Source organism: Aulonocara sp. 'chitande type north' Nkhata Bay, linkage group LG12 (genome assembly GCF_057382095.1).
Source record: "Aulonocara sp. 'chitande type north' Nkhata Bay isolate Kocher_YH1m ecotype deep benthic linkage group LG12, A_spYH_male_GT1.1, whole genome shotgun sequence".
Classification (NCBI taxonomy): Eukaryota; Metazoa; Chordata; class Actinopteri; order Cichliformes; family Cichlidae; genus Aulonocara; species Aulonocara sp. 'chitande type north' Nkhata Bay.
Window position 1 is genome coordinate 18893822 of NC_141355.1, and position 18397 is coordinate 18912218.

General features: G+C 40.3%; 3 protein-coding genes across 4 annotated transcripts; 2 read left to right on the plus strand and 1 right to left on the minus strand.

The window, feature by feature from the left end:
- Positions 1-1891: 1891 nt before the first annotated feature.
- nol6 (nucleolar protein 6 (RNA-associated)) lies at positions 1892-16985 on the minus strand. 2 transcript variants are annotated; one of them, XM_086314033.1, is made up of 26 exons: positions 16830-16985; positions 16397-16615; positions 16148-16264; positions 15880-16059; positions 15618-15786; positions 15336-15470; positions 14771-14934; positions 13949-14069; positions 13784-13842; positions 13569-13670; positions 13363-13478; positions 13007-13184; positions 12691-12813; positions 11249-11397; positions 8027-8102; positions 7306-7446; positions 7007-7124; positions 6643-6797; positions 5797-5960; positions 5531-5683; positions 5324-5421; positions 5043-5167; positions 3263-3352; positions 2971-3171; positions 2400-2501; positions 1892-2192 (listed from the first exon to the last, which is right to left on the minus strand). In XM_086314033.1, exons 1-26 carry the CDS (start codon positions 16866-16868, stop codon positions 2052-2054), a joined length of 3435 nt encoding a protein of 1144 aa, XP_086170159.1. In that variant the 5' UTR covers positions 16869-16985; the 3' UTR covers positions 1892-2051. The 2 variants fall into 2 exon arrangements, with proteins under 2 accessions (XP_086170159.1, XP_086170158.1); XM_086314032.1 differs by having other exon boundaries at positions 1892-2201.
- Positions 4194-5265, plus strand: LOC147317258 (cocaine- and amphetamine-regulated transcript protein-like). Its single transcript, XM_086314035.1, has 3 exons — positions 4194-4387; positions 4512-4595; positions 4727-5265. The coding sequence occupies exons 1-3, from the start codon at positions 4241-4243 to the stop codon at positions 4832-4834; spliced, it is 339 nt and encodes a 112-aa protein (XP_086170161.1). The 5' UTR covers positions 4194-4240; the 3' UTR covers positions 4835-5265.
- On the plus strand, positions 8058-12370 carry LOC147317259 (zinc finger BED domain-containing protein 4-like). Its single transcript, XM_086314034.1, has 2 exons — positions 8058-9828; positions 9929-12370. The coding sequence occupies exons 1-2, from the start codon at positions 8332-8334 to the stop codon at positions 10478-10480; spliced, it is 2049 nt and encodes a 682-aa protein (XP_086170160.1). The 5' UTR covers positions 8058-8331; the 3' UTR covers positions 10481-12370.
- Positions 16986-18397: the final 1412 nt, after the last annotated feature.

The window sequence follows — 18397 nt, forward strand, 5'->3', positions numbered from 1 at the left end:
AAAAATATGTTGCCTACCACAGCTTCACTATTTCAAACTTTTTAACTATTTACTATAAAAACATCTACGCTGATATTATTGAAGTTTTTGATCTGTGGCTCTATGTTCGACGTGTGTGCCAGACGTGTCTCGTGTAGGAGTGGCAATACTGTAGTTGTTTTAGAACCAGAATTCAGTAATATACAGGTTCCCTGTGTTCAGAATACAATGACAGCATCACTATACATTATTCACCTGCTTTGATCAAAACCCAAAGGCAGATGTATGAATTTTTTTCGTCTGTTAGCTCAATAATGAAATCTATTGATCTGAAATCTGGCTTACCATCTGAGAATACATAAAGCAATTAAATACATGGATTTTGTTCATAAATTCTTCATTTATACAGTACTGCGAGAACGTCTTCAGCCACCTCTCGTTTCTTTATACTTTTCTGGGAAAATGGGAAATAGGTGTAGTGATTTACCAAAAAGCATGGGAATACAGCATATGAGGTATGAACAGATTTTCAACAATTCTAATATGTTTGAAAGCCAGTGTTTGGTGTGGCCACCTTTATTCTTCAACATCTGAACTCTCTTTGGCAAGCTTTCTTGTCATTTCTTCAAGTAGTCTTCAGGAATAGTTCTTCAGGCTTCTTGAAGGATAACTGTCTTTATGCTCTGTTCTCTGTCATGATCCCACAGTGCTTTAATAATCCAGTAATCTGAGCTCTGGGGAGGCCAGTTAATGGCTGATGGTATTCCACTGCATGTTCTTCTGTCTGCGTTTGTTTTTACTGCACTGGCAGTGGTGTTTGGGATCATTGCCATACCAAAAGAAAAAAGAAAAAAAGAAGCCATTGCCAATAACAGACTTTTAGATGGCATTGTATGGTGGATAAAACCTGAAAGCAATTTTCATGTTTACAACTCCACTGAAGTTAGGAGATCAAAGCCAACTTTGTGGATAATTAGTTTATTAATGCTCATTGAAGCAGTTCAACCTTTAAGATTAAGCATCTCTCAAGAAAATTGTGGATGTAAATGGGCAGCATTAAACAAGCAAGGAGAAACAAGCTGACAGAGGAAACTGGCACAAGCACGGGGAAGACATGCAAACTGCACCCAAAAGGAATTTTGAAATATTTTTGCCACAGGGCAATTGTGTTAAACACTAAGCTTCTATGCTTATGGTTGTCCTTTTGTTTTAGTAGGGAAATCAAGTTTGACCAAGATATACTAGAATTTAGCTTCCGCTGCCTTTTTGCTGTCTTGCTTGCACAAATGTTAAAAGTTGTGACTCCAAGCCATGTTTAGTTTTTCTTATAATGAGCAACAAAGGTGACAACTTAAAAAGAAATAGAAAAACTTAAAAGCAAAACAGTCACAAGTTCCATTGCTCTTCTTGGTAATCATAGCCTTTTTTCTTTGTCTAAAATAAAACACAAACGGTATCTTTGCATCAGCAGCAGTGATGAAATAGATCCCGTTTGCAGAGTTTTGAATGTCTACCAACAGTTTTAGGTTACTAAAATGGTTACTCATACAGTACTTACACATAATTGCTGCATATGCTTTCAGTCATAGATAACTGTATTCTGTTCATCACTTAGTCAATTAAATAAGAGGAAAAAGTTTTAAAGTTCCATTAAAATGATTAAAATGTCCCCTCGTGTGGAAGGAAGGAAATCCTCATGAGAAACTTGAGTACATATAAATCTAATTATATCTAATAAAAACTATGATAAATGACTCAAAAGTTTTATCATAAATGTTTCTGAATAACTATTTTTTTAATAAATGACTTCAAAACAATGACATTTAGCTTTATAGATGTGCAAGTGTTATACACCTATAGATGTATATAAATCAAGACAATTAAATGAAATTAAGAGGCAAATAAACTGAAATACAAACAGCATGTATGCATTTATTGGACATGAAACAAACACAGATGGATGAGAGAAATATAGCCAGAACTGTTAACGGATATGGTTAACAAGAAGCTCAAAATTCATTCATGTTTTCACTGTTTTATTATTTTGTAATGGAATTGAATTTGTGCTGCGTCTAAAATGACCATTTTTCAGTCCTGGCCTCCACTGACTTGACTAAGCCCTTCCCCATGATTCGGAAGTCCTCCAGTATTGCTTCAACATTGGGAACAGTCTTAGCTTCAGCTCCAGTGACCTCCACGCTGCGAGCAGACACCTGTGACGTCTGAGGTTTTGTGAAAAAAACAAAACAAAACATAATAACAAAGAAAAAGGAAACATGAGGAAAAGGTGATTAGTGTGAAGGTGTGAAAATGAACAGAATGAAGGAGAATAACTATTACAAAAGCAAGTTTTCCACACCCCCAAAAACTTGTTTTTTAACTGCCTTCATGTTTTTAAATGGAAGTCACTTTGCAATTACCTTAAAGGGGGTTGGGATGAATGCCTTTGGCTTCCATAAAACTGTGATTACTGTTCCACCACATGGATCACAGAAGAAAAGGGCCAAGTCTCCAAATGCCTCCTGGAAATTAAAAAAAATAAAACTATGTTACGCATGCCAACTGACACTTATTTGTGAAGCTCAAAGCAAAACTTATTAGAAAACTATTGAGTATACCCCCCCCCCCCCCCCCAAAAAAAAAAAAAAAACAAACAAACAAAGAAACCAAAAACAAACCCAAAACCCACTTCAGTTTGACAAGCTTACTCAGTCAAAACAGGACTGTGATAGACATGTACAGAGGAAGAACGGGAATTAGTATGAATGTTGTGCAGTTTGGATTTCACTACCTTACAGTATAAGAACAGCTGAGTTTACCTCGGATTTTCTCTTGTCTGCGATTTAATTTTTTATTATCTGGAAGCGGCTCTGTTGTATCACACGTCAGCTTTCAAGCATAATATCTGCTTCACTTTTTTTTTTTTTTTTTTTTTTTTAAAGTCTGTCAAAAACACACTCAGCATTTGAAATGTTGAAAGACATTACTCACTCTTAGCTCTCCCAGGTAGAGGGACACAGGGTTGTAGTCGATGACTGGAAGGGGCCCTCCAGGCTGAGCCACACTGCCAGACATCACGCCCCTGCTGAAGGTGATGGCCGGAGGATCTACTGCCTGGTCGAGCAGGGGGACCTGCTTTGGGTTCAGGTGAATCACAACATCGTAAGCGTCCAGAGGAGGACGCAAAATCACCTACACAAATACGAAGAACGCATGAAAACACTGAAATAGCAAAAATCTGCATTTATATAGTGGATAAATCATGAAGGCAGTATTCACCCACCCTGACATCCTGCTTCTGGCTGCCATCTATCAGCTGATTTTCCAGCACTTTAAGACTCTCTGCAGCCACCATTATCACACGCTGCAGCATCTGAACACACATTCAAAAGTGGCTTTGAACATTTTGAACTATTAGCACCAAAAACACTGTCTCGGTTTTCAAACTAATAGTTAGCACTGGAATATATGTTACCCATATCTTGTAGCATAATTTTATCTGGGGACCTAATTTCATACGGGAACTGCATAACAACTGGAAAGCTGCAGCGAAAACACCATTTTCTGTATGGTTTCTAATTTTGCCAAATTGTTGAAAATAAAAACAAAAACAAACGAACAACAACTTTAAATACACCCCTTAAATCTGTTTTGAACTTCCACCACATTTTTAATCAAAGTTAGTTGATTACAACAACAGAGCAATCCAATTTCTTTTTTTAATTGAGAGAAATATGACATCATTCAACCTGAGAGCTCTTTCTAGTCCAGATATGAATTGTTTCAACCTCTATGACATTTTTGAAGTCATGGTCATGGAAGTCTTTATTGGAAAACACTGTCATTAGAAATAAACTTAATATTCAATCTGTTAATAGACTACTTTCATAGTCTACTCCCTGGTGGTTATTCACAGGAACTGCAACAACTACAAATTAAAAAAAAAAAAAAAAAAAAAAAAAAGACTCATTACTGAACTCGTCTCTACAAAAATGTGCGTACTAATTCAACAATGACCCCCTCAGGCTTCACATTCTCAGGGATGTGAAGCCTCAGGATCCACAGGAGGTATACTAGAATCAATGTCAAAATTTGTAATTAAGTCCACAGTGACGTCTTTATCAGGACGTCACAGCACAAATTTCCTGTTCTCCAAGAACTATAAAGGAGGATGCTGGGAGAGGCAGGTCCTTAAAATTGTTGTTTCTAACAGGAGCAAGGTAGCCAAGCACAGGAAACCTATCTGGGTCAGCCGCACACTATGGGAGGCTCGTGTGCGTGTCTTTTCTGTACGATACTGTGTGCCACAGGACTACTTTACGGCTGCGGTCACGTCCAAGCAGAGGAATATGAAACTAAATATTTTACTTATTTTACTACCAAAGAGGATGGCAATGAAAAGCAGCTGGTGAGCTACACCTGATGGTTTTAAACTGATATAATTAATGATGTAAACATCGTTCTCAGATTTATTTACTTCAATAATCCTGTTTATCATTTGACCCTTTGAAATTTTTTATGTACCGTTTCAGATCAGTGATTTACACGACGTTTTGGAAAGACTTCAGAACCATCCGTTTCCAGTTCTAAGAAAAAAGCATGGCTATCTCCCTGTGGTATGCAAGGCAAAAACTAATACCAGCTGGAATTCTAAAACTGATCTAGTCAGTCTGTTTAGAACAATTTATCATCTTTTATAGAGGTACTGAATCACTCTCTCAATTTAATATGATTCCTGTCTTTTCAGTGTGATCCAGGAGAGCAGTGTGCACTAAGGAAAGGATCCCGGATCGGAAAACTATGTGACTGTTCTTTGCCAAGAACATGCAACTCTTTTCTACACCGCTGTTTATGATTCTCTGCACCTGCAAGAAACTTTTTAAACACTGTAAAAGCAAAAGGAGGGGAAAACACTTCAGATGTATTTTAAGCTATAGTACATTCTTCAGTGTTCTTTTCTCACATGTTTACTAAACAAATGTAATATTTAATCATTTAAAATTCAGCGCTGAGAGCTGATCTATTAAATACTTTGTTATTTGTGTACTTGTGTGTCCACTGACCTGAATGCTAGGTGAGCGTTTGGTCCACATAGACAGTTTTTTGTCTTTAGGCGTAGCTATAAACATGACAGGAAGGGACTCCCGGGTGGCCATGAAGCCATTCTTGATCTCTGGGTAGTCCACAGCTACACGTGACAGAGAGGCGAAAAAGATTTGGCGTTGAAACAATAAAGCATATGGACGGATGTAGAAGTATGTTGGGCGAGTAAAAAGAAAGAGGTCAAGAGGGATTTGTTTGTGTCACACACACGGAAAAGGGATGTGTGTGAGAGAGCACTTGCCCGTGAGCTGGTTGTTGAGGTTGACAATCAGCGGATTGTTCCTCCAGTCAAAGGAGGAGAGCAGATGAAGGAAGCGAAGGAAGGCCACCTGTGGGGAACTGAGGAAGATGGAGAAATTCACTCACATGACCCATAACAAACAGAGGAAAACGTGTTTCCTACACAAAAAAAAAAAGGAAAAAAAAAAAAAGCAAAAGTGGTGGCTACCTGGGAGCAGTAAAGGGAGCGGGCTGCAGGAAAAGCGACGCCACCAGCAGGTCTGCTGTGTCCTCTGTAATGTCGTCGCTGAACAGCTGAGCACTGAGCCAGCGTTTGGCCAGGCGACATGCTGCGCCAAAACATGGGTGTTGCTGCTGGAGCCTTCAAATAAAAAGACAAAACGCACCAGACTGAAGAAAATGAAAAGACACAACTAAAAACATAAGTCTGCTTTGTCACACAGGAACTACTTTGTATCACTTTCGAACTTTTACCCATGTAATGTGCTAGTAAGCAGAGGCTTGTGAATGGTGGCCATCTCCAGAGCCTGGGCCTCGTCGTTGTCTCTTACAACCAGCAGCCCCTCTGCAGTCAAGCTCTCCCGAAGCACCTGAGGTTCACGGTGGTATGCCACCTGGATTCGGAACACCAGGCCATCCTAGGGGCAAAGTGAAACATGTGCTGCTTTAGCCAAAGGTTTCTACCTGTAGAATGGGACTTTTTACTCCTGACTACCACCAAGTGCTTGATCTTTAATTAAACTGATGAACTTGTCTCTATTTCTTTAAAAGCGGGGTGTCTTACAGATGTGCACTGAGAGAACATGCTATGATTTGATGCAATATAAATTATACCAAATTGAAAAGGCAGCTTAAATAAAAGGAATATTGTTATGTGCAATCAAACATTACAAAAAAATAAAATAGTCAAACAACTTCAGAGTATACACTACTAAGTTACCTACTGTCAAATGTACTTAAGAAACTTAAGAAAACACCAGCAAACAGAAAAACGCACACAAAACACAACAGAAGTGTTTTTGGGGAGACAATAATGTGACGGAACAGCTGCAGAAGCTACAGGATCTACAGTATTATATAAATAACATGATTAAAATGCATGGAGCCCACCTAACCAGAGGTGCTCTGTCTTGTGTTAAAATAAGAGAAAATAAAGTTAATATTTGTTGGTCTGTTTTTTTCCCCCTAGATCCCTAGTTGCTCTAAGAATAAACTTAAAGACAGAGTGGCTCAGTGACCCTTTTCTCAGTTATAAATTATATATATCAAGTTAAATTTCACAGAAAAGCCAGCTAAGGGTACACATAATCAAAAACATACCTTCCAGACATCCAGGTGGGTAGGACAGGGCCTGCATGTATAGCTATGGTGCTTTCTGAGTAGCTCCCCAAGTTGGATGTGAAACGCAGCTCGGATATGCTGGATCGCGAGGCGGTCATGAGGCCATTTCCCACTCCCTTCCATGTGACAGATTACTGCAAGAATAAGGCAACCAATACATTGGTGTATGACTTTGCATTGCTACATGTCTGTAGTACCCAAGAAAATGAAGATAAACGTTTTCGTTTGAGTCAAAGTGTATGCATAATACACCACGAACAGCAGCCAGAGTGGAAATTACTACACATCTAGGTGCAGTTTTTTCAAAGACCTTTTAAAATGTTTCAATGAATGAGCCACTAACTTGTTATAGGAGTGATATAGACAGGACATGGTTTGCCTTCCTTAGGCACCAGTGATCTGGAAGTTTTCTCTCTGTCAAAAAAGGAATACTCCAGTTTCAGTGGTCGTGGGGGAAAGACCTGCAAAGGCACAGTTGAGTATAAATTCACAGTTTAATATAAAAGACATCAATGTTTGATCAAGAGCTCACAGGCTTGGAGTGGGATCAAGGTGCCATTTTAAAATTATGCATTTTTTAACAACTTATACCTATTACTGCCGTCATGGCAGCAGTTTTCTGGTAAGAGCGAGGCATTTTACCTGTGTGTATCTGAGTGCAGGGTGTGCTCCTTGAACAGCAGTGATGGTGAGAGGCAGACCTTCCAGCCTCCATAGTTTTCTGCTCAGGTCATCATAGGACTGAACCACCACTAAGCTCTCCTCCTCTCCAGTGCCAGACACCTGAAGAGCATAATGTGTATTAATATTGAAAAAAGACATTCAGAGGCAGATGCAGTGATGAAAAACATCACTGATGCCCTCTTCTGGTGGTTTTCAGGATTAGACTTTATTTTTTAACACAAATAATTATTTAACTGCTAAGATAATTTAGCTACAATAACAAAATTTGTTACAATCTTTTTAAGTAAAATAATAAAAGAAAGTTGAGCTTTGACAGACAAATAATTATCAGGAAAAAAAATGCCAGCGGGGTGTGTTTTTGCATGTGGTTGTAATGGTTATAAGTATTTATATAACAAATCCCAACAGTTTTAGAATGTTCTTGCCATTTTAAGTTTATATAATTACTTAATAAATCATAATCAGACCATTATAGCTGTTTTTATTTATATATATATATATTTATTAGGTATAACAAGACATAATACTATTATTATTGTCAAACAAACTACGCATACTTTCTAGATTGATCTGTATTGACCCAAACCATACTGTTAGGGGAAAATATGAACGGTATGTCAGAGTTCTTCTTGAAATTTCCATCATACGTGGCTAAAATAATTCAATAATAACGGTTTACCTCACTTCCCGTTTTGATGACGTCATCTACCATCGCCCCGACATACCGCACACAGGATTCGGGGATGTCTGCGTGCCTACGGGATGACACACACGTTCTCTCTTTTTTAACTTGAACCTTCAGTGAAATTGTACACATAATTGCTTCACCGCCAGGTTTTTCTAGGGCACATGCCGAAGTGAAACAGGTCACAGCCTGTTTACATTCCCCCAAACCCCGTTTTATTTTTTACCCCATCCCCGATAGCAGTCAGTGCTAACATTTGCTAGCTTGCTAAGGCTTGGAAGACCTGAATTACGGTAAGTATGAAGCGCACAGGAAGGAGGCGCAGCTCCGTGTGGGACTGCTTTGAACAAACGGGGAACTTCGTCCGCTGCATGAAATGCAACGCGACGCTGAAATACTGCGGCGGAGCCACGACCTCCATGATGAACCACATGAGCAGGCACCATTCATCCGCGACGCCGATGGACGAGGACGAGAAACCTGTGATCTGCACCGTTCAGTGCATCGAGGATGAGAACGCTTCCAACAACTCGGAAATCACACAGGTTGCAGTCATGTCACCCAACATAAACATCACCCCTGCTGAGCGGGACTCCAGCGAGAGGAAACGCCTGAAGCGGAGCTCCGTTTGGGATATCTTCATCAAAGTGGACGACGAGGTTCACTGCACGATGTGCGGCACGAAGCTCAAATACAGAAGCAGCACCACCAGCATGATGTACCACATCAGAAACAAGCACCAGGACGCAGCACCCAACGACGGTGTGTCGCTGGCAACGCATGCGGAGGTGACTGAGCTCATCTCCAGAATGATAGAGAAGGACATGCTCCCCATCAGCATGGTTAGTGGCGATGGTTTTCGCGAGCTGCTTGCATACACTGTGCACAGTTATAAAATGCCATCTGTTGGTGATGTTACACGCATTATTGAAGGCCGTTTTCATGAGAAGGTTGAAGAGCTTATGGTGCAGCTGGGTAGAGTGGAGAAAGTGGCTCTCACTGCAGACTTCTGGACAGGTCTCACCTTTCAGAGGTACATGACCATGTCGTGTTCATTTATAACAGAAGACTGGCAGGGGAGGTCAGCTGTGCTGCAGACGCACAAAGTTTCAGCAGGCAGCCACTCCACTGCAGACACTGTTACAGAGAGCGTGCTCAGCACCGTGCAGGCGTGGGCCATCGCCGGTAAAGTGACCTCATGTGTTCATAACGACACGCAGAACAGCTTATCAGTCCAAGCATGTACCCGTGTCACCTGGGACTACACGATTTGCTTTGCCACAACGCTTCAGCGAGCAGTCAGCGATGGGCTTAGTGAAGATTTACTCCGCATCGTTGTTGCTGCCGGGAAACTAGTTAAGCACTTCAATCGCAACTTGCTCGCGAATGAGGCCTTGGAACAGAAGCAAGTTCAGATGTGCCTGCCGCAACGCAAGCTCATCCAGTCGAGCAAAGACAGATGGGACACCATCTGCGACATGTTTGAACGTTTGCTTGAACAACGGTGGGCGATTAAAGCCGTCCTCTCCGACCGCAGCGTCACCAGCAGGCAGGAAGCTCAGACCCTTGAGATTGAAGATGACTGCTGGCAGATAATTGAGAACTTCACGCCTGTGCTGGCGACACTTAAATGGGCTACAACAGTCATATCTGCAGATACGGAGGTGTCCATTTCAAATATCTACCCGATCACCTTCAGCCTGGTTCAGACTCATCTCGTGCCAAAAGAGAATGACGTCGAACAAGTCTCAGAGTTCAAGCTCAAAGTTCAGCAGTCACTTAGAAATCACATGGAGGTAGGCACCGGTTTTGACTGAAACATATTAACAAGGATAAAAAAAATAATCTGCATTCCCTTTACATATATTTATGCCATTTTATTTTTACTTATTGCAGGTTGACTCTAACGACCTGGCTTCAAAACCGGCTCTTATCGCCTCCATGTTGGATCCCCGGCACAAACACCTGAGCTTCCTTACACCAACGGGGAGACTGGCTGCAAAGGTTAAGCTGCATGAACTAGTTTCAAAATTGGATGCAGTAGTAACTGCTACTGCAGGTGCAAAGGATGAGCAGCAGGAGACTTTGGTCACCCCGGATATTAGCCAGGCAGCTGTGCCCTCGCAAATTAGAAGTGACACCAAAAACACTATGGTGCTGCTCCTTGGCGACAACTACAGTTCTTCCTATGCCACCGACTCTGAGGCTCAGGTCGATTACTACTTAAGAGACATTGCTCCCTCGTTAGACATTAACCCTCTCGACTGGTGGAGGGTAAATGGACCGAGATTCCCCAAACTGGCAACTCTTGCGAGACACTATTTGTGTGTACCAGGGGTATCGCTGCCGTCTTTATTGTCAGAAGCAGGACAAACGTTTGCAACAATGCGCAGAAGACTGAGCCCAGAGCATGTTGACATGATGATCTTTGTAAACAGAAATGCATAACCTGCATGACCTTAGATGTTGAAGATGCTGGTGCCCTATACCAACAACAGAATAAGGTTACTGAAAGGTAACAGAAGAAGCAAGAAGTCAAAATAGGAAGATGTTGGCGTGTTGTACGTGCTTGTGTTCAACAGTGCTATAAGCCAAAACTTGTTTCAGACACTAAAACTTGGAAGTCATTGCTTTTGAGTTTTTAACACTGTTTGCCTGCAGCAAAGTAACAGTTGCCATTACTTCACCGCAGGCAAATATTTAACAACATCTTCCAAGTAGTTCTCAAAATTAAAACCAATCACTTTGTTTTGTCACCTTGCTCAACTTCATACTGGCACTTCAGCCCTGAAACAGCTTGCAGTGAACCAGTAGTAAAATTATGTAAGAAGTATTTGTAGAAATATGTAGTCATAACAAAGTCTTGACAGTCAGCTTCAAATGTCAGAACAAGTATCTAGAGGAGAGTGCTCTACAATCATGCTGAAGTCTTTTATATGCCATATTCACCTTAGCATAGGCATTGTGTTCTATGAATGGCAATGAATACCTGTTTGTTTGTTTTTTTAAATATCAAATAGACTAACTTTACAATTAAGGACAGGATGAAAAAACAAAGCCTCTTTCTTTCTTTCACCGTAGTTTCTGTAAGCATTACAGCTTACTGAATATTTCTATCAGTGTTATAGTTGGAAAAGATCACCACACTACACTGTATTAACAGTATTGTCAGTTCTTTAGTCTCTCAACTAAGCTCTGCTGAGATAAAATACATACAGCTGCAGCAAGTGTGTGATGATCTGTTTGGGAACCAGACGCTTTTGGCAAATGCTTTCTCCGTCCCACAGCACAGCCTCGGTGATGTCGCCATCCTGGAAGCGACGCAACTCAGAGCGAGGACCCCACAGCTGACGAAATTCAGCCGCCTAGCACAGGAACATTTAGATTTTTAATTTTTCTTAAATCACAAGCATGATTAAAAACAAAGCCACAAAAAACAAGTAACAGAAAATATAAGCACAATTTCCATACGAACAACATGATCTCTTTTTATGTTAAAAGAAAAGCTGGTTACAAAGTGCAAAATCCAGCCATAGTTACACTCGTGTGTCCATTTTAAGCTGCTTCCTTGTCACAAAGGGGGTTGACACAATGGGTCGCTCTACATGTTTTGAGTTCGTAGAGTTTTACGAAGGATGCCCTTCCCGTCTCCAGTGACCTTGCGCTTGGCCAAGCGAGTGTGTGAACCACTACACTATGAAGCCACGAGTAATACAGAATCACGTCCATAAGTGTTACATTTGTCTGCAGCAGTATAATATTCTTCAAGATGTTTACAAACACACTTGAAGTAAAAATACACTTCTTACACCTAGAAAACCATTCTCAAACTGAGCTGTGGCTCTGGAGTTAAAGTGAGTCATCCATTAACCAGTCGGTAGTTCAATCCTCTGGTTCTTTAGGTTGTAAGTTGAAGCCCCATTGGGCAACATTGCCCAAATAACCCCATGTTTATCCATAACTGTGTGTATATACAGTGGTCCCTTGTTTATCGCGGGAGTTACATTCTAAAAATAACCCACGATAGGTGAAATCCACGAAGTAGCCAACTTTATTTTTTTACAATTATAGATGTTTTAAGGCTGTAAAACCCCTTACTACACCATTTATACACTTTTCTCAGACAGGCTTGAACATTTTCCCTCTTGTTTAAACACTCTCAAAGTGCAAACCTTCGTAGAAAAATGAGTCCAGTATTATAGAATGAAACCAAAGGCAAAATGTGCAAACCGTTTCATCGACGTTGTGATTGTTGGGGAGAATACAGTACAGCACCTCAGAGTCACACTGCTAGTGATCGAAGATTTATTTAAATTTGACAAGCTGAACGCATTCTGTACTGTACAGGAGACACGGCACGAGACTGGATGTAGACCACTGTCAATCAATCAGGACCCAGAAAAGAAAAAAAAAAAAACACCATGCAAAATTGCACAAAAAAATCTGCAAAACAGCGAGGCCGCAAAAGGTGAATTGCATTATAGTGAGGGACCACTGTATTACACACTTGCACATTTCAAAAAATACAATCTGATTTACATGGACAATGAGTCATGCATGTAGCATTATGAGTCAAGTGACCTTTTGTCTTCAACTTCAGTGGCTAAATCAAGAAATAAAGCCCTATACATGCAATAAATAAAGGCAGGTGAGGTTACCTTGGGGCTGTCTGCTGGTGGGCCTCGTTCTAGGACAGAAGATGACAGCTCTGTCCTTAAAAGCAAACCGAAAGATAACGGAGGCTGAGCTTTGTGCTTTGGGGCTTCGCTCTCCACAGACCACTGAAATAAAACCAAAGTAAAGTAAGTTCTGCAGATAGCAATTTTGAGATTAACTTCTTTTTACACGGATATTTTATAACTTTGAAACATATCCACTGTTACATTAGTAGTATTAGAGCCAATTCTTTCTGCACATTGGTAACTTAGATAATATGAAATAAAGCAATAATTCCTGAATGCAAGTCTTTTTCACCTTAGGGTCAGGAGAGAGGGAGTGGGTAAGGAGGTGAATCCTTTGGGACAATCCTTGCTGGAGAAGTGACAGAATAAAAGGCAATGCAGTGTGAATGTAATCCCCACTGTGGTCCATCAGCTCACTGAGAAGATTCAGTTTCTTACAGCTGGACTGAAGCTTCACCAGCTCACACAACCTAAGGGGAAATGAAACAGAAGAGCTGAGAGGATGAAGAAAGTAAAAGTCCTCCATGTGATTTGTTTTACATTTAGTAACCATGTTTCCTAAAAAGAAGGTGCAGAACCCAACTGCTTACCTAGTATGCAAGGTTAACTAAATATGTTAAATATATGCATTTGTTTATAGAAACATACTGGAACACATGGTCACTTGTCCTTATCATGGGTTTGGGTGTCATGAGGAGGCACTGGAAGCCATCCACTGTAGGGTTGTCCCAGAACTGCATTGACAAAGATGCCTCATGCTGCAGCTGAGGAACCAAAGTGAAGAAAGTTCAGAAACAGTTGCTTAAAAATCACAAGTGGAAAAAAAAAGTTTAAACACACCACTGTTCAGTTACCTGTTTGTATGTACAAGCAGTGATGTCAGCACACATGTTAAGGTGTCCCGAAGGATCAACAAACACAACCTGGAAAGCATCATGGAACTCTGAAATGGATGGCTACAGAGAAAAGATACGAGGGGGTTGGTTGAATCACAGTTCCAGAGTAAATGAAAGTGTGAATAAAGTACATGCACACAATTAGTGTTTTAAATTTGATTTGGATAACTCACAGCTGTAGAGTCAGGATCTTTGGCCAGGCTGATTCCATTCACTGTCAGATCTGTAGATGCTGAGGAAGAAGGTGCAAGGCATTCAAAACAGATAAGCAAGTTACCTTTCAATTACCAACATTTTAAAAAAGGACACAGGAGGACATCCATTAAAACTAAAATTACCCAAGAAGTTCAAGGTGTTTCGAAGAAGCTGATATGCCGTCATGCTGTTACTGATTCTATGAGTGATCAGTAGATACGCCAACAGCATTGAAGCTAGGAAGCCATTAAAACAACCAGTGCCCTATAAGACATTGAGAACAATAAAGATATAAGGTAAGAAAAAAATTACACCTTAAAGTAGGACATTTTTTAGCTTTAGCTTTAATTCAGAGTTTTCAGTGTTGTGAAAATGGCTGTCCCTCTACCTGGCTAGATTTTAATGGTGACTTGTGCTAAAACCATGATGTGGACCAGGCAAGGATCAGAATTTCAGTTTAAAAGTATCTGGAAAGTTACAGCATGTGTTGCATTACTAGTGCAATATTTATTGATGATTATTAGTTGCAATATTAATCGATGATGCAGAATGTGTATAAATGTTTTCATGTTTGACTCTAATCTTCTTCCAAATCTTACGCTGCTGGAACCTCAGCTACTAGAATACAGATATGAAAATTCATCAGATGTAGTTGTAGGCCATTGATCACAAAGAATAATTATTTAATCAATAATATATATTGATCTGGAGATAAACTAAAGTGATTTCCACATCTCCTTTATTAGGCTACGAGAACTTTTAATGTTTAACTAAATCAAAAGTTGCAGCACTTCAATATGATCCAGTCAAGAATAAAGTTGATTATAACCATTGTTGTAATCATCATCTCTGACTGGGGTTTTCGGTTTTGTCAAGCCATATAATGCAAAGTGCTACGCTGAACGTTGCAGTACACTCCTCTGAACTCTATGCAACAAGTGTGAGAACCAATGAGAGCTTCCTACCTGATCAAGCTCTCTTTGACGAAGCCAGACTTTAAGTAAAGCCACCCCATCAGTAAAAGCTGAGCACTGAGAGCTGACAGCAGAGAGGAACTGGAGGTGAGCCCTCGGCAATAAATCTCCCAGAACAGAGCTGTTATAATGTGGAGTCGGAGGTTCAGAGCTCTCTGTGACAAAATAAGTAAAAAAAAAAAGATAATTTAATTAAGGAGTTGCTGACTAATAACATGGCTATAAATATACAATACAATGAAAACAGTCTGTTGAAAATCCAGACACAGTTTGTTCAAAGACTCAAGCTGCATCAGAAGGCCAAAAAAAAGGTAACAACTTTGAGATCTCCTTTGCATGCTCCTTTGATGTTCCTGCTTTGCTTCTCATTCCATCAGAAATATCCAGGTCATTTTTTAAGCCTGTTTGATGTTTTTCTAGTTCATGACAGGCTACTTCTACTTCTGTAGTCGGAGGGTTAGTATTTAACTAAATTTAACATACAACTGTAAAATCATTGTCTGAGACAGTTTACTGAAGGGGATTTAAATACTGGGATGAACAATAACAATCTTACCAGACTGGGAAGTCTGCAAACCAGTGTACCACTCTGTCCTGATGTTATTCCTCTGGGGATGAAAACGGCTGGGCTTGAAGAACCCGGGAGCTGGACAGGCATGAACGCGGAGGGTGAAGCTGGAAGAGTCTTTACCTGGAATACAGAACACTTTTTATCTCAAAGTCACAACCAGAAAAAAAGCCTTTTAACATAGATGTTAAAATCCATATAATGTAAACGTAATGTCATTGAATAATGTTTAAAATGTATACAATATGAAATTAATTAAAACTTGAATACCTGGAGGGGTCAGCAGCAGAACAGGTCGAAGTCGATTCCCATGGAGACAGGAATACTGCATGGTCCCGATGTCAGAAGAGGAAGTGAGATGCTGGGCCAGGCCTGCCAGGTAGAGAGCCCTTTTCCTCGGATACCTCTGGTTCAGGACATCTTTTGGATGGAGGACATCCTAACAACAGACAGAATAGCAGACTGAAGGCTACGGAAACACAGCACACCATTGATTTTTTTGTAGAATACAAAAGCAGTTAGGATGACTTACATTTGGAATTGTGACAGCCAGGTCCACCATGACATTTGGTTTGGTGCAGGTACCCAAGGGGTAGCTCCCGATCAGATCAATGGAAGAAGGAGGCGCCATGTGGAATTTCCCTTTTGTTGTTTTAGGCACCAAGAGAAATGGGACCTTCACTGCACCAGACAGCCAGGACAGGTCACTTACCTGAGACAAAAATCATGTGTGAATTTGTGTGGAGTTGACCATCTATTGCCAATCACAAAGCTTTGGTTACAACTGAAGCACAACATACCTCAACTTCTGGTGAGTCTGGCACAGTCTGGATTAACTTGGTGACTGTCTGAATGAATGAATCTATTTGGCGTTTCCTGCGTTCACTCAATGCAACTTCTTTCAACAGCTCCTCCATCTATTATTGATGACAGATCACTATCAGTTTGTGTGGTCAGTGGTTACATACGACAACAGGGTTAAGAGATATGATCACACTCCTTTTTTATCATTATCTTTTATGGTTATGTCACTAAGTCTGGCGTCTCACCTGCATTTTGAGCAGACTGCAGTGAAACAGGCTTTCTGCCTCTTTCAGTTGGTTGAGCTCCTCTGCTGTAGGAGGTCGATACAGATCATTTCGAGATAGCTTCACTGGGTGATAGACAACCTCCTCCCCTGCGTGATCAGCTTTGCTTCTTTTTGCTTTAACTGGAGCCTCATTTTCCTCGTCCTCTTCTCTCTGTCGAGAGGAATCTGAGGGATTCATCTGTAAACAACAAATTATACATGTTGCACTGTAATACGTGTTACCAATATTCCCCCAGCACAGAATGTATGAAACATGTAAGTTCGCTAAGTGGTTCCAGTGCGACGTAAATAGCAAACTGTAGGCATGCGAGCAGTACTCGTGCATCGCTGAGTAGAACTGCTCTTTTCTGAGCGATCGGGAAGCCAAACTTTACTAAATTTTCAAGTCTTACCTCTGCTGGTTCCTCTGGAACGGACTGCTTCTTCTTCATTTCTAAATTGTTTTCGACAAGATAAAATTTCAGTTATTTAGGAACGTTTCATCAACAGCGCTTTCCCTTCATTCCGCTTTCACATGTGCCAAGGGTTAGTGAAACATGCTACCCAACAAAATATTTCCCTGATTGGGTTAGAAAAGGTGAGGGAGCTCGATGATTGGCTCGCTTCTCTCTCTGGGCGGGTCCAATCGTCTTTCCCAAGATAGGTTGCACAAACAATCTTCTGATTGGTGCTCCGGAGCCGCTCATGCGCAGACACATGCCTATAATAATTTCGACACAGGTAAAATAAATAAATAAATAACATACAATCGATACGGTGATATTTATCTGCTTTAAATTTCTGTTAATATCTTTTTTCAAATCAATACAAATGTACAGAAAATGCAGATCCGCTATTTATAAGCAATTAATTGCTAAATATAGTAGATACAATTCTGTTATTTTGCCTCCAGGGAAGAACACAATTATACAAACACCTATCAGCATAATGTACAATACATTCAACAGCCCCACAAACTACAGCCTCTAAAGGATTATGGCGCTATTACATCTTCCAAATGGTGAAAAACGGAACATTATAAACGTTATAAACGTATGCAAGAGTATAATAAACAGCTTTTCACTCATTTTAAGTCCAGTCTTTGTATCCGACCATTTTCATAGATACATTTCTTTGCTTGGTAAGCTGCTTAATAATGGCCTATCATTCAAGCATAAAAATGCACCTAACTCAGAGGAAGAACCAGTGTCCTAGCTACACAAAGACAACATAGGAAAGAACTAATGTTGTTACAAGTGCTCTGTCACAAAAACACATACGCTGTTCTCATTTCTTTAGCAGAATTAATGAAAAATGCTATAAATCAGACAGTTTGAATGGCATAAAATAGTATTTTTGCCCCAGCGAAGGGATTCCCAAAGAGTTATTAAACTTGGTACATCTCAATATGGTGTGCATGTAATCTTAAAAATTTGAGGGAAAAAGGACAAATGATGGACAAAAGAAGAAGAGGCTTAAAAATCCATCTACAGCATATGAACGGTGTCTAAAAGTCTTGACTTTAGGAAATGAAAAAAAATCCAGCAAAGAAGTGATACAGGAACAGAAAAATACCCCTAGCTCTTCAACTGATCCTTCTACTGTTTACTGCAGCTCCATCAGAAATGGTTTCAATTAAGGATGGCTGTCAAGAAGTCACGCTACTATCCACTACCATCCACCATACAGTACCATCTGGAAGGCGGGTGGTTGGCATCAGCTTCATTTTTCAGCTTGGCAATGATCCTAAACACACTGCCAATGCAGTAAAAGCATACTTCTGCCTCCCCAGAGCCCAGACCTTAACATTATTGAATGTGTCGGATCATCTTGAAAGAACAAAAGGCAGCCAACATTCAAAGAAGAGCTCTGAGTGCCTTGCAATAAGCCTGGTGAAGTATTAAAGACTACTTAAATAAATTACAAGAGTCTAACATTTGAGAGAGATCAGGTGATATGTAAAGTATATTTTACGAGATAC